This window comes from Scyliorhinus canicula, chromosome 25 (genome assembly GCF_902713615.1).
Source record: "Scyliorhinus canicula chromosome 25, sScyCan1.1, whole genome shotgun sequence".
Classification (NCBI taxonomy): Eukaryota; Metazoa; Chordata; class Chondrichthyes; order Carcharhiniformes; family Scyliorhinidae; genus Scyliorhinus; species Scyliorhinus canicula.
Window position 1 is genome coordinate 21,518,687 of NC_052170.1, and position 13,197 is coordinate 21,531,883.

Genomic DNA, 13,197 nt, shown 5'->3' on the forward strand with positions numbered 1-13,197 from the left:
CAGGCACAAGGACCGTTTGTGTGATCCTTTATTCAAACACCAAGCTTGATGCAGTAACGATTTACAATTAGCCAGATGTCTTTCGCTTAATGCCTGGAAGCTGCATAACGGTGAGGTGAGGCTTCATCCCCTGCTCTAAATAAGTGGAATTTGCCACAAAATAATCCTGTTTCAGACCAGTATTCTCTTTTACAAATATGGACACCGATAAAACGAGCAACTCGCCACAAATTGAAAGCGTGGGCAAGTTTCAAATATTGTATTCTGACAGTCAACCGCTGTGTGCAGTGCTTCTCGCCAATCAGAAAGAGAACTGGTGGGTACGGAGGGATCCCAGCCTAGGATAACCCGCATTAATCGGAGGATCCCTGTGTTTACAGTAATTTTGTGCAGCCTGACGATTTTTGCAAAGCCCAGGAACCGAGCGATTGGGTGATCCTTTGACTTGTTTCTCCATTATCCGGGTGGCTAAAAATGAGGATCTTTGGGAAGAATTTTTTAAAAATGTAAATTTAGAGTACCCAATTACTTTTTTCCAATTAAGGGGCAATTTAGCATGGCCAATCCACCTAGCCTGAACATCTGAACACGGGGAGAATGTGGACAGTGAATGTGAATGTCCACATGGACAGTGACCCGAGGCCAGGATTGAACCCGAGGACTCGGTGGCGTGAGGCAGCAGTGCTAACCACTGCGCCACCGTGCCGCCCTGGAACTTTGAGAAGAAGCACAACCGGAATCTTCAAAGCATTCAAATAGGCTGCAACCTCTGGCACTGCGCATATACGTGAAGGGTCATTTCCTTCACTGCACACAAGTGGCACGCAGTCGGAGTACGACTGAGTGGTTTGAGATCAACAGCATGCAGTCCAAGTCCCCGGTGGTATCAGAGTGGATTCCTGTACACTTGGCTGGCTGTTGCTGCCGCCCCCCCCAAGCCCACTATGTCTGCTGATTTTCGTCTCGAGTAACAATTAACCTGCTCTTTCTCCAGAGGTCAATGTGTCTAAAAAGAAACGGCTGTGTATTAAGTGGGTCCCATTCAGTGAGGCGGACACTGCTGTGTTTGATGTCAAGCTGACCGGGAAAAGCAAGCAGATTGTGCCTTCATACACGTGCATAGGGTAAGTAATGCTCACCATCATTCCTGATACATTAGTGCCATCTTACAAGTAACAAAAGACAAAGCCCAACAGGTGTAATTTTTCGCACTGTTGAAGTAAATTTCCACCAGTGTGTAGGGCACCTGTGATTTATTTATTGGGTTTAGATCAGAAAGACCGAGCCAGTCAGTGTATACTAAAGCTACTATCCCACCTGATTAGCAGCCAACACACAAGCATTCAAGCTAATCGCAAACACACCTTGCAATCCCACCCTTCGAGGAACTTTGTAGTAATATCAGGTGTTGGGCCAGCAGGCTGGGGAGTGTAGCCTGAGCCAACACCACCAATTCCTCAAAGCGGAGAAATGCTTGGGATTCATTTTCATGACTTCTGCACTGGTATCGTTCACTTTCGAAATCAGTGGAGAGATTTCACCCGGTAAAAATGGAGCTTCTGTGTAGTCGTTTCATATTAACAATATTCCCTGGCTGTGTTCTCCATTTGATTCGCATCAGTCTGTCACCAGGAAGTGTATTTCAACAAACTCCTTTAGTTTGCTACCTAATGGGGATTGTTAGATTATCTCATTGTTGGTCACTGCGACTGTTCTGATTTACTTAATCTGCGGGATTTGAAGAGACTCTCGATAGTTAGAGTACTTTGATATTGTCTTCACTTTTCAGGAGTGTATATTTTCATTTACATGGCCACGCATTTACTGCGTGCCTGCATTTATCTTGTGTCTGCGTGTTGATTCTGTGTGCATCTGTTTCTATTTAGTGTGTGTCTGACTGTTTGGCATGCCTGAATGTGTATTTATTCGCTTTTGTCCTTTGTTTTGCAGAGAGCTGAGTGGTTTTGTCATCTGGTGTCGGAAAGGGAAAGTGGCCAAGCCGAAACCACTGCCCAAGCCAAGAAGCATTGGTGCTGATATGAGAGGCCTGTCACTGGAGAATGAGATCTCAAGGTGCTTATCTCGAATGTAAATGTGCTTCACAGAATATATGGTGAATTTTGGCTCTGGATTTTGACAGAGCAACAGATGGATGGAAGATATAATGGAACAGAACAAGGATTAACTGAAACAATATTTTGTTCCAATCTCTGATACTGTGCTGGGTGCTTTTACAAAAGTCCATCTGTTTTATATAACAATTAAGTTCAGCTTTTTGGATGTAATAAAAGCTTTTAAACTTCAGAAAGATTTATGCCGCGGGAAGAGCAAACTCAGGCCCAGCACTGCAGGACTGAGATTTAAGTCACATTGGCATAAAGAGCACACAAGTACATTGTAAAAACTTCAATTGAATCTTTTATTTATTGTAGGGTAAAGGAAGAATCCCCGGTTCGACTCAGTAAAAGACGCCCACACCTGGAGCACAAAGATTCCATTTACAACGCGGAAAACATCTATGGGATCTCGGGTAAGGGGGAACAACCCCAAATCACTCATCGATTTCACTGGTAGTCAACTCTCACTCCCCTCACCCTGCTTGTAAACCCCCGAGAGAGTCAAAGTAACTGGCAGAACCAGCAAAAGGGAGAGCATGCAGACATACGAATTAGGAGCAGGAGTAGGCCATTCATCCCCTCGAGCCTGCTCCTATTCAATTAAGGTACACACTCCTGTCAGCATCAACGGGGCCGAGGTGGAGATGGTTGACAGCGTCAAATTCCTAGGGGTGCACATTCCAAAAATCTGTCCTGGTCCACCCACGTCGACGCTCCCACCAAGAAAGCACAACAGCGCCTATACTTCCTCGGGAAACAAAGGAAATTCGGCATGCCCACATTAACACTGATCAACTTTTGCAGATGCACCATAGAAAGCATCCTATCGGGCTGCATCACAGCCTGGTATGGCAACTGCTCGGCCCAAGACTGCAAGAAACTTCAGAGTTGTGAACACCGCCCAGTCCATCACATGAACCCGCCTACCATCCATTGACTCCCTCTACACCTCCCGCGGGCAGCATAATCAAAGACCCTCCCCTGCCCGCCCCACCCGGCTTACTCACTCTTCCAATTTCTTCCAACGGGCAGGAGATACAAAAGCCTGAGAACACGCACGAACAGATTCAAAAACAGCTTCTTCCCCGCTGTTACCAGACTACTAAATGACCCTGTTATGGACTGACCTCATTAACTCTACACCCTGTAGGCATCACCTGATGCCGGTGTTATGTGGTTACATTGTGTACCTTGTGTTCCCCTATTATGTATTTTCTTTTATTCCCTTTTCTTTTCATGGATTTAATAATCTGTTGAGCTGCTCGCAGAAAAATACTTTTCACTGTACCTCGGTACAGGTGACAATAAACAAATCCAAATCCAAGGTCATGGCTGATCTGGTTGTGCTCTCAAATCCACACTTTCTACCACCGGTTACTTTTGATTCGCTTATAAGTCCAGAATGGATCCATTCCTCCCTTGGCAAGGGAACTTTACGCCTGGTCATGAATGCTCTCTCTCTCTAATGAACACCGGAGCAACAAACTTTTTGAGTAAAATCAAGTCACTGGCCGGCTATCTGATGTGCAACGGTCTTAACACTTAACGACTCCTAACATTTGAAGCATAATATTAGCATTGCATGTGACAGATCTTTTGTGATGCTCTTTGTTCATCCTGTGAAGTTATCCCAACCCACCATCCACTCTCCCGCCCTCCTCTGCCTCCATCCACTCTCCCGCTCCCCTCCGCCGCCATCCACTCTCCTCCGTCGCCATCCACTCTCCCGCTCTCCTCCGCCGCCTCCCGCTCTCCTCCGCCTCCATCCACTCTCCCGCTCTCCTCCGCTGGCATCAACTCTCCCGCTCTCCTCCATCTCAATCCACTCTCCCGCTCTCCTCCGCCTCTATCCACTCTCCCGCTCTCCTCCACCGCCATCCACTCTCCCGCTCTCCTCCGCCTCAATCCACTCTCCCGCTCCCCTCCGCCGCCATCCACTCGCCCGCTCCCCTCCGCCGCCATCCACTCTCCCGCTCTCCTCCGCCTCAATCCACACTCCCGCTCTCCTCCGCCTCCATCCACTCTCCCACTCTCCTCCACCTCCATCCACTCTCCCGCTCTCCTCCGCCTCTATCCACTCTCCCGCTCTCCTTCACCTCCATCCACTCTCCCGCTCATCCTCCGCCCCCATCCACTCTCCCGCTCTCCTCCGTCGCCATCCACTCTCCCGCTCACCTCCGCCGCCATCCACTCTGCCGCTCTCCTCCGCCTCCATCCACTCTCCCGCTCTCCTCCATCGCCTCAATCCACTCTCCCGCTCTCCTCCGCCTCAATCCACTCTCCCGCTCTCCTCCGCCGCCATCCGCTCTCCTCCGTCACCATCCACTCTCCCGCTCTCCTCCGTCACCATCCGCTCTCCCGCTCTCCTCCGCCGCCACCCACTCTCCCGCTCTCCTCCGCCTCCATCCACTCTCCCGCTCTCCTCCGCCTCCATCCACTCTCCCGCTCTCCTCCGCCTCCATCCACTCTCCCGCTCTCCTCCACCTCCATCCACTCTCCCGCTCTCCTCCGCCTCCATCCACTCTCCCGCTCCCCTCCGCCTCCATCCCCTCTCCCGCTCCCCTCCGCCGCCATCCGCTCTCCCGCTCTCCGCCGCCTCCATCCTCTCTCCCGCTCTCCTCCGCCTCCATCCTCTCTCCCGCTCTCCTCCGCCTCCATCCTGTCTCCCACTCTCCTCCGCCTCCATCCACTCTCCCGCTCCCCTCCGCCGCCGCCCGCTCTCCTCCGTCGCCATCCACTCTCCCGCTCTCCTCCGCCTCCTTCCACTCTCCCGCTCTCCTCCGCCTCCATCCACTCTCCCGCTCTCTCCGCCTCTATCCACTCTCCCGCTCTCCTCCGCCTCCATCCACTCTCCCGCTCTCCTCCGCCTCCATCCACTCTCCCGCTCTCCTCCGCCTCCATCCTCTCTCCCGCTCTCCTCCGCCTCCATCCTCTCTCCCGCTCTCCTCCGCCTCCATCCACTCTCCCGCTCTCCTCCGCCTCCATCCTCTCTCCCGCTCTCCTCCGCCTCTATCCTCTCTCCCGCTCTCCTCCGCCTCCATCCTCTCTCCCGCTCTCCTCCGCCTCCATCCTCTCTCCCGCTCTCCTCCGCCTCCATCCTCTCTCCCGCTCTCCTCCGCCTCCATCCACTCTCCCGCTCTCCTCCGCCACATCCACTCTCCCGCTCTCCTCCGCCTCCATCCTCTCTCCCGCTCTCCTCCGCCTCCATCCTCTCTCCCGCTCTCCTCCGCCTCCATCAACTCTCCCGCTCTCCTCCACCTCCATTCACTCTCCCGCTCTCCTCCGCCTCCATCCACTCTCCCGCTCTCCTCGCCTCCTTCCGCTCTCTTCCGCCACCATCCACTCTCCCGCTCTCCTCCATCGCCACCCACTCTCCCGCTCTCCTCCGCCGCCACCCACTCTCCCGCTCTCCTCCGCCTCCATCCACTCTGCCACTCTCCTCCGCCTCCATCCACTCTCACGCTCTCCTCCATCGCCATCCACTCTCCCGCTCTCCTCCGTCGCCTCCCGCTCTCCTCCGCCTCCATCCACTCTCCCGCTCTCCTCCGCCGCCACCCACTCTCCCGCTCCCCTCCGCCGCCATCCACTCTCCCGCTCTCCTCCATCGCCACCCACTCTCCCGCTCCCCTCCGCCTCCATCCGCTCTCTTGCTCTCCGCCGCCCACTCTCCCGCTCTCCTCCATCGCCACCCACTCTCCCGCTCCCCTCCGCCTCCATCCACTCTCCCGCTCTCCTCCGCCGCCATCCACTCTCCCGCTCTCCTCCACCGCCATCCACTCTCTCGCTCTCCGCCGCCCACTCTCCCGCTCTCCTCCGCCGCCATCCACTCTCTCGCTCTCCGCCGCCGCTGCCCACTCTCCCGCTGTCCTCCGCCGCCAACCATTCTTTTAACCACACTTCTCCGGACACAGTTTGAAAGACCTGAAATTCTGCGGGTTTTCTAGATAGGATGCAGAAAGTCAACATGCTCAGCATTATAACTCGCTGAAATACAAAACTCTTAACTGTTAGACATGAGTCCATTCAGGCAGCTAGCCCAGTTTTCAGAGCTAAATTGCCCCTTAATTTGAAAAAAATAATTGTGTACTCTAAATATTAAACAAACTTTGGGGGGAAAAAAAGAAATTTGGGATGAGGAGCCAGTGTTGGGAGGGATGGATCGAGGGGCCAGTGTTGGGAGGGACGGATCGAGGAGCCAGTGTTGGGAGGGATGGATCGAGGGGCCAGTGTTGGGAGGGACGGATCGAGGGGGCCAGTGTTGGGAGGGATGGATCGAGGAGCCAGTGTTGGGAGGGATGGATCGAGGGGCCAGTGTTGGGAGGGATGGATCGAGGGGCCAGTGTTGGGAGGGATGGATCGAGGAGCCAGTGTTGGGAAGGATGGATCGAGGAGCCAGTGTTGGGAGGGACGGATCGAGGGGCCAGTGTTGGGAGGGATGGATCGAGGAGCCAGTGTTGGGAGGGATGGATCGAGGAGCCAGTGTTGGGAGGGATGGATCGAGGAGCCAGTGTTGGGAGGGATGGATCGAGGAGCCAGTGTTGGGAGGGATGGATCGAGGAGCCAGTGTTGGGAGGGATGGATCGAGGGGCCAGTGTTGGGAGGGATGGATCGAGGGGCCAGTGTTGGGAGGGATGGATCGAGGAGCCAGTGTTGGGAGGGACGGATCGAGGAGCCAGTGTTGGGAGGGATGGATCGAGGGGCCAGTGTTGGGAGGGATGGATCGAGGAGCCAGTGTTGGGAGGGACGGATCGAGGAGCCAGTGTTGGGAGGGACGGATCGAGGAGCCAGTGTTGGGAGGGACGGATCGAGGGGCCAGTGTTGGGAGGGATGGATCGAGGAGCCAGTGTTGGGAGGGATGGATCGAGGGGCCAGTGTTGGGAGGGACGGATCGAGGGGCCAGTGTTGGGAGGGATGGATCGAGGAGCCAGTGTTGGGAGGGATGGATCGAGGGGCCAGTGTTGGGAGGGATGGATCGAGGGGCCAGTGTTGGGAGGGATGGATCGAGGGGCCAGTGTTGGGAGGGATGGATCGAGGGGCCAGTGTTGGGAGGGATGGATCGAGGGGGCCAGTGTTGGGAGGGATGGATCGAGGAGCCAGTGTTGGGAGGGATGGATCGAGGGGCCAGTGTTGGGAGGGATGGATCGAGGGGCCAGTGTTGGGAGGGATGGATCGAGGGGCCAGTGTTGGGAGGGACGGATCGAGGGGCCAGTGTTGGGAGGGATGGATCGAGGAGCCAGTGTTGGGAGGGATGGATCGAGGAGCCAGTGTTGGGAGGGACGGATCGAGGGGCCAGTGTTGGGAGGGATGGATCGAGGGGCCAGTGTTGGGAGGGATGGATCGAGGGGCCAGTGTTGGGAGGGATGGATCGAGCTGTACTCAGCAGCTCTCTGTGTAGCACAAATTTAAAAATGAGAACTGTACTCTTAACCGTAAAGCCCTCCTCTCGCGTCTCTCTAAGCTTCCCAGCCCTGTTGTGGTTCTTCTCTAAAGTAAATGTTTTACACCACCTCCCCTAATGGTGGCAATCCCTGTGGGAAGCGTAACCTCTGCGATACGTGATGAGGAAGCGATTGCCGCAGTGCTCGTGGATCTCTCTCACAAGAGGGAAACCTCCCTGCCGACTGCTCTGTGAATCTCGCTACCTCTCATAACATTGCATCGCACCCTCCTTGATCCACACTAATCAGCTGCCCACCTTGGAGGAAGAGGGGGGAATGCTCCCCAGGGGATTTAACCTGCTGGAAAGTGCACGACTGTACACATGCTGGGATGGGAAAATGAAATGAAATGAAATGACAATCGCTTATTGTCACGAGTAGGCTTCAATGAAGTTACTGTGAAAAGCCCCTAGTCGCCACATTCCGCCGCCTGCCCGGGGAGGCTGGTACGGGAATTGAACCGTGCTGCTGGCCTGCCTTGGTCTGCTTTAAAAGCCAGCGATTTAGCCCAGTGTGCTAAACCAGCCCCATGGGGCTTGGCAGTGATGCACCTCAAAGTCAAATAGCCTATTGACTTTCAAGGGTAGGCTTGTACCCTGATGCAGCATCAGCGAGGCTGACACCAGTGGATCATACCATGAGTGGGAGTTGGCTTCTAAAGGTGGCGGTGTAGTTTTGACTAGCTGTGGTAAGTTAAAATAATGGACCTGTTCACAACCCACCTTGTTTCTTTTCTCTTATTTGGCAGCGATGGATGGTGTCCCATTTGTTCTGCATCCCAGATTCGAAAGCACCATGAATGTGAGTACAGCCCAAGCCAGCGCAGTAGCCTTCGTCTTAATGAAGCCGCAGTGAGTTCTAAATCTGCCTCTCCTCCAATAGGTTTTTGTTGAATCAGACATTAGAAAGAGCTTGGTTTAATTTCCATACTCCTTACTGTCTGCTGGGCAATCTGCTGATGCAGCAATGATACGTTTGCAGGGCTTGCAGAACAGAATGAGAATTTAGTGAAGAGTTTTCTTCTTGTCATTTAGTACACTCCACCAGTTACTGTCAGCTCTCTATAGCAGAGATCGAGAGGGTGGGTAGTGTCAATCTGCTGTGAATTGGTTCTCAGCCTTTTCAGACCAGAAAGCCCACCTGCGTTCAGGGCTTGGCTCCTGCTACTGACTGCTCTCCTGAGCCCACTGTCCACCCCTTGTTACTGACCACGTCCAGTTTCCAGCCTTCCCCCTGCTGACTGCACCCCCCTCCTTGCCCCCCCCCCCCCCCCCCCCCCCGCCACACCCTCGCTGCTCGCCCATGGCCAGGGACCAGCCCTCTACTACTGCTTGCTATCCCAGGACTAGAGTATGTGTGGAGATTGGGGGCGGTTAACTCTGGGAGAGTGAAACGCAGCAACTCCTTCAAAATGAGAGTTTTGTCGTGCCAGTTATAATGTTCTTGGCACACAAATGTGGGCATCGCTGGTCAGGCCGGTATTCGTTGTCCATCCCTAACTGCCACCTGTAGCATCCAGAGGATTATTCTGGATCTCTGGATTACTAGCCCAGTGACAATACGCCACCACCTCCCCATTTAATTGATTGTTGTGAAAATGGGTGGGGAGAAACAGGAAACTATCGCGCAAAGCCCTGTCAGCAATTGGAGGAGTGTTTGGACTGGGTCCCGTAACACCCACTCCCCAAAGGGAGCAGGGAGGGGAATTTCAGAGACTCCTTATAGAGCAAAAAGTAAAACCTCTGCTATTGTATATCTCCGATTTTAATCGCTCCACCATTGATGGCCGTGCCTGAGCTGCAAGGCCTGAAGTTCTGCAATACCCTCCATAAACCCCCCTCTATCTCTCCACCTTCCCCCTTTAACTCCTTATTAACCCATTTCTTTGACAAAGCACTTGATCTAATATCTCCTTGCATGGCTTGGTGTCATACTTTTAGGTGCCTTGGAACATCTTATTACATTAAAGGTGCTCTAGAAATATATAATGTACACTGTATCTCCTGTCACCACACTGGAACAGAAAGCTGGTGGCCGACATCATCATTATAAGCCTGGAACAGGAGGTCAGCTGCCACTCCACGGCAGGCGTAGACGCAGTGCCGCTGACGTCACCGCTGGGGGCCCGGTAAATGCTGCCCCCTCCCCCCCCCACCCACTGCCTGTAGACGACGGGGCTTCAGGGTGGTGGGAGGTGGTGAGGGGTCGCGAGTAGGCATCGAGCAGGATGGTAAGTAAATCCCAATCACAGGCAGGTGATTTGGGATTTGGCATTCTGTGAATTCTGGCCAAAGAAAAACCCATTCTATTGATGCTGCACTTGTTTAAGTATCTTCACATTGCTCAATGTTATGGCTGGCCCTATTCCTTGATGCAAGCAGCTACCTGTGGTTGGCAGTGGCGTCACATGGACTGCGTCCACATATCCAGCAAATTCGCCCCCAGCAGCTGCTGTGGCAGCAAACGTCACGAACGTAAGTAGTATGGTACTACTGGACAGCACGGTAGCATTGTGGATAGCACAATTGCTTCACAGCTCCAGGGTCCCAGGTTCGATTCCTGCTTGGGTCACTGTGTGTGCGGAGTCTGCACATCCTCCCCGTGTGTGCGTGGGTTTCCTCCGGGTGCTCCGGTTTCCTCCCACAGTCCAAAGATGTGCAGGTTAGGTGGATTGGCGTGATAAATTGGCCTTAGTGTCCAAAATTGCCCTGAGTGTTGGGTGGGGTTACTGGGTTATGGGGATAGGGTGGAGGTGTTGACCTTGGGTAGGGTGCTCTTTCCAAGAGCCGGTGCAGACTCGATGGGCCGAATGGCCTCCTGCACTGTAAATTCTATGATAATCTATGATAAGTAGTTGTTGAGGCTGGATGGATGTCCTATTCACAGGCACAGTGGTTCAATCAACCTCATCGGGACAAACATAAGGCAAACTGGGAGCTGCAATACATTGCGACCCTTGTCACCCTATTCAATTCTAAAATGTTGGTGTGTCGTGCTGCATTATAATGATACCGAGTGCTGTAACTCATTGGTGTCTCTCTGCAGGTACCCAATGCTAACATCAGAAATTTTCAAATTAAAAGCCACGCAGAGATAGAGAATGAGGTAAGTCCAAAGTGCCGGCAAAGTTTGTTTTTTACACTGGTAAACCGTGTGCTGGCCTTAGACAATTTTTACAGCCGCATTTGCTTCCTGTCCACCTACCACACGTTGATTGGAAGTGGGACTCCGGCTCTTGTTCAGACATTAAGCTCCTGGTACCAACTCTTGCCAGTTCACCTGTGGAACTGGTGAACTGGCTCCTTTTGTCCTTGTGAACTGCCTGCATCAGTGTCAAATAAAGTACAGGAAGGAGCCCCACATCAGAGTGGAGCTCATTAATTTAAAAAAAATGTTTTTATTGATTTTCATCTTTTTATGATGCACGGTTCAGCAATCACTGAAAGGTTAATGCTTGCATATTTACAGAGTTCCTTCGGATAAACAAGGAGCGACATACAAAACAGAAAGAAAAAATATACATATTCAAAGAAGGAACCTTATGACTATTTACATGTCTCTGGCTCCTTCCGCCCTGGTTGGGCTCGCGACGTTGGCCATGGATTGTATCACCCAGTCCCTGTTTCTCCCTCTTTACCTCGGGGCCCGTCCTCCTTGGCATAGCCGTGGGCTGGAAGCGGGTGAGGGGGGTGTTTTTTTCCCCGATTCTAGCGGGCTATTTTGAGTTTGAAGTGAGAAGGAGTGCTGCACTTGCATGGAGCTGGCAGGTATCGGTGGGTCAGACTGGAGGATAAAGTGAGCACGTTGGTCAGGGGGTAAGGTTGATTCGATTGAGAACGGTCAGTGAAGGGATAGCAGGTGGGAGGGGTGGTTTAGGATGGCAGTGAATCGCGATAAGCGCACGGTTTTTGTCGAGGCCTTGAAGAAAACCACAGCTGAAGATTCTGAGTACCAGAGGTCGCTGAAGAAAGTGAAGACCCTTCGGTTTTCGCTACAATAATGATTTTGTGAGTGAATGCCCATATTTCTCCCCCCCCCCCCCCCCCCCCCCTCCCGCTGTGCCCTCACCAAAATGGCCCTGGGTTAATGTGAGCCATGATGTGGAGATGCCGGCGTTGGACTGGGGTGAGCACAGTAAGAAGTCTTACAACACCAGGTTAAAGTCCAACAGGTTTGTTTCAAACACGAGCTTTCGGAGCACGGCTCCTTCTTCACCTGAAGAAGGAGCCGTGCTCCGAAAGCTCGTGTTTGAAACAAACCTGTTGGACTTTAACCTGGTGTTGTAAGACTTCTTACTGGGTTAATGTGAGCAGAGGTGGGGGTTGCCGGATGTTGGGCCTGTGAGGGACAGGTAGCTGAGCTTGATCCTGCCCTCTGAACGTGTATGTGTGGAGGCCAGTAATAGACACTCCTGTCTCTGTATTAATGAGGCTATCTGAGCACAACCCAAGATACCAGCCTGAGTCTTTCTGACCAGTACGGTTCCTTAGCACATGCGGGCGGGTTATTCATTCACAGACATGGAGCCAACCTCCTAGCTGACGAGGACAAAGAGGCAGAACGTTGCCACTAACCTGTGTAACCGTTGTCATTTCAGTACAACTACAGCTTCATGACGGAGAAAACCGCAGCTGCCAGACTTCCTCCAACAGCCTCCTAGAGTACAGATCCCAGAGCGAGTCTGACAGAACCTCAGGATGAAGCCTCCTCACCCCGTTGGGCTTGCAGCCGATTCTTACCTCTGATTCCTTGAAGCTAAAAGCCATGATGTTGTGCATGGGCATCACTGTGAGCTGTAACAAAACCCTTTTCATAGAAGCAGCCTGGGCTCAGTTTGAGATTGACCCTGTGCAGTCACCTTACTCCCTTGCTGCTGAGATTTGGTTTGTTACTGCAGGTACTATACTCAAGTGGAGCCCGCTGCATCATGCACAGAGATGCATTCCTTTATAAAATATATCTCCGTATCAAAGTGACCCCTAGCATAATGCGGAAGCCAGTTATAGAGGTTAGTCTGAGTTAGTTTAGAGTGTGAATGATGGGACCTACGAGAGACAGGAAAGTGATGGTCGCATTATTGGGGAGGTTTAATATCTGAAACCTTGCTGTCACTGCCAGCTGGCTGGTGTAACCAGGCAGGATGTGAAGCGGTTTTATGTAGTTGAATGAGTATGAAGAACATTTTGTACAACCCGGCTGACTGACGGGTGTCCGTGCAACCCTCCTAATTGGCAGCGAAATAGATATCCAGTGAATTCATTCTACCCACAGTGCAGCAGGGGATGAACTCCTTGGTTCACCAGCTAGCTAGCGAGACCCCCATCGACCTTCCTTCAGTGTGTGTGTGGTACGCTTTGTGTTTTAAATCGTTCGTTCTGCTTTGTTGATCCCCTTGGCTCAGGTTTGGTGTTGTAGCCAATCAGGAGACAGGTCTACATTACAAAGTCTGTTCATATGATTATAATTTGTTAAAGGGTTGTTTCACCTTGGGTGACAAGTGAGATGAAGTCACTTGTGAATCTTCTACATGTATATCTGTACTCAGAATCAACACCTCCCACATTCTTTGTGTCTGATTTCGAAGTTATCCTGTGGTTTCCACAAACCAGTTTTTAACAATTATTAAACAGTTATGGAAAATA

General features: G+C 52.4%; 1 protein-coding gene across 1 annotated transcript in view; it reads left to right on the plus strand.

The window, feature by feature from the left end:
• The window catches only part of mvb12a (multivesicular body subunit 12A), a 42,427-nt gene extending 29,230 nt beyond the window's left edge, over positions 1–13,197 (plus strand). Inside the window, exons 5-10 of the mRNA XM_038784736.1 lie at positions 995–1,124; positions 1,951–2,073; positions 2,433–2,530; positions 8,304–8,356; positions 10,601–10,660; positions 12,153–13,197. Of these exons, the coding sequence (XP_038640664.1) occupies positions 995–1,124; positions 1,951–2,073; positions 2,433–2,530; positions 8,304–8,356; positions 10,601–10,660; positions 12,153–12,215 (527 nt within the window). The 3' untranslated portion in view covers positions 12,216–13,197. The remainder of the gene's footprint in view (positions 1–994; positions 1,125–1,950; positions 2,074–2,432; positions 2,531–8,303; positions 8,357–10,600; positions 10,661–12,152) is intronic.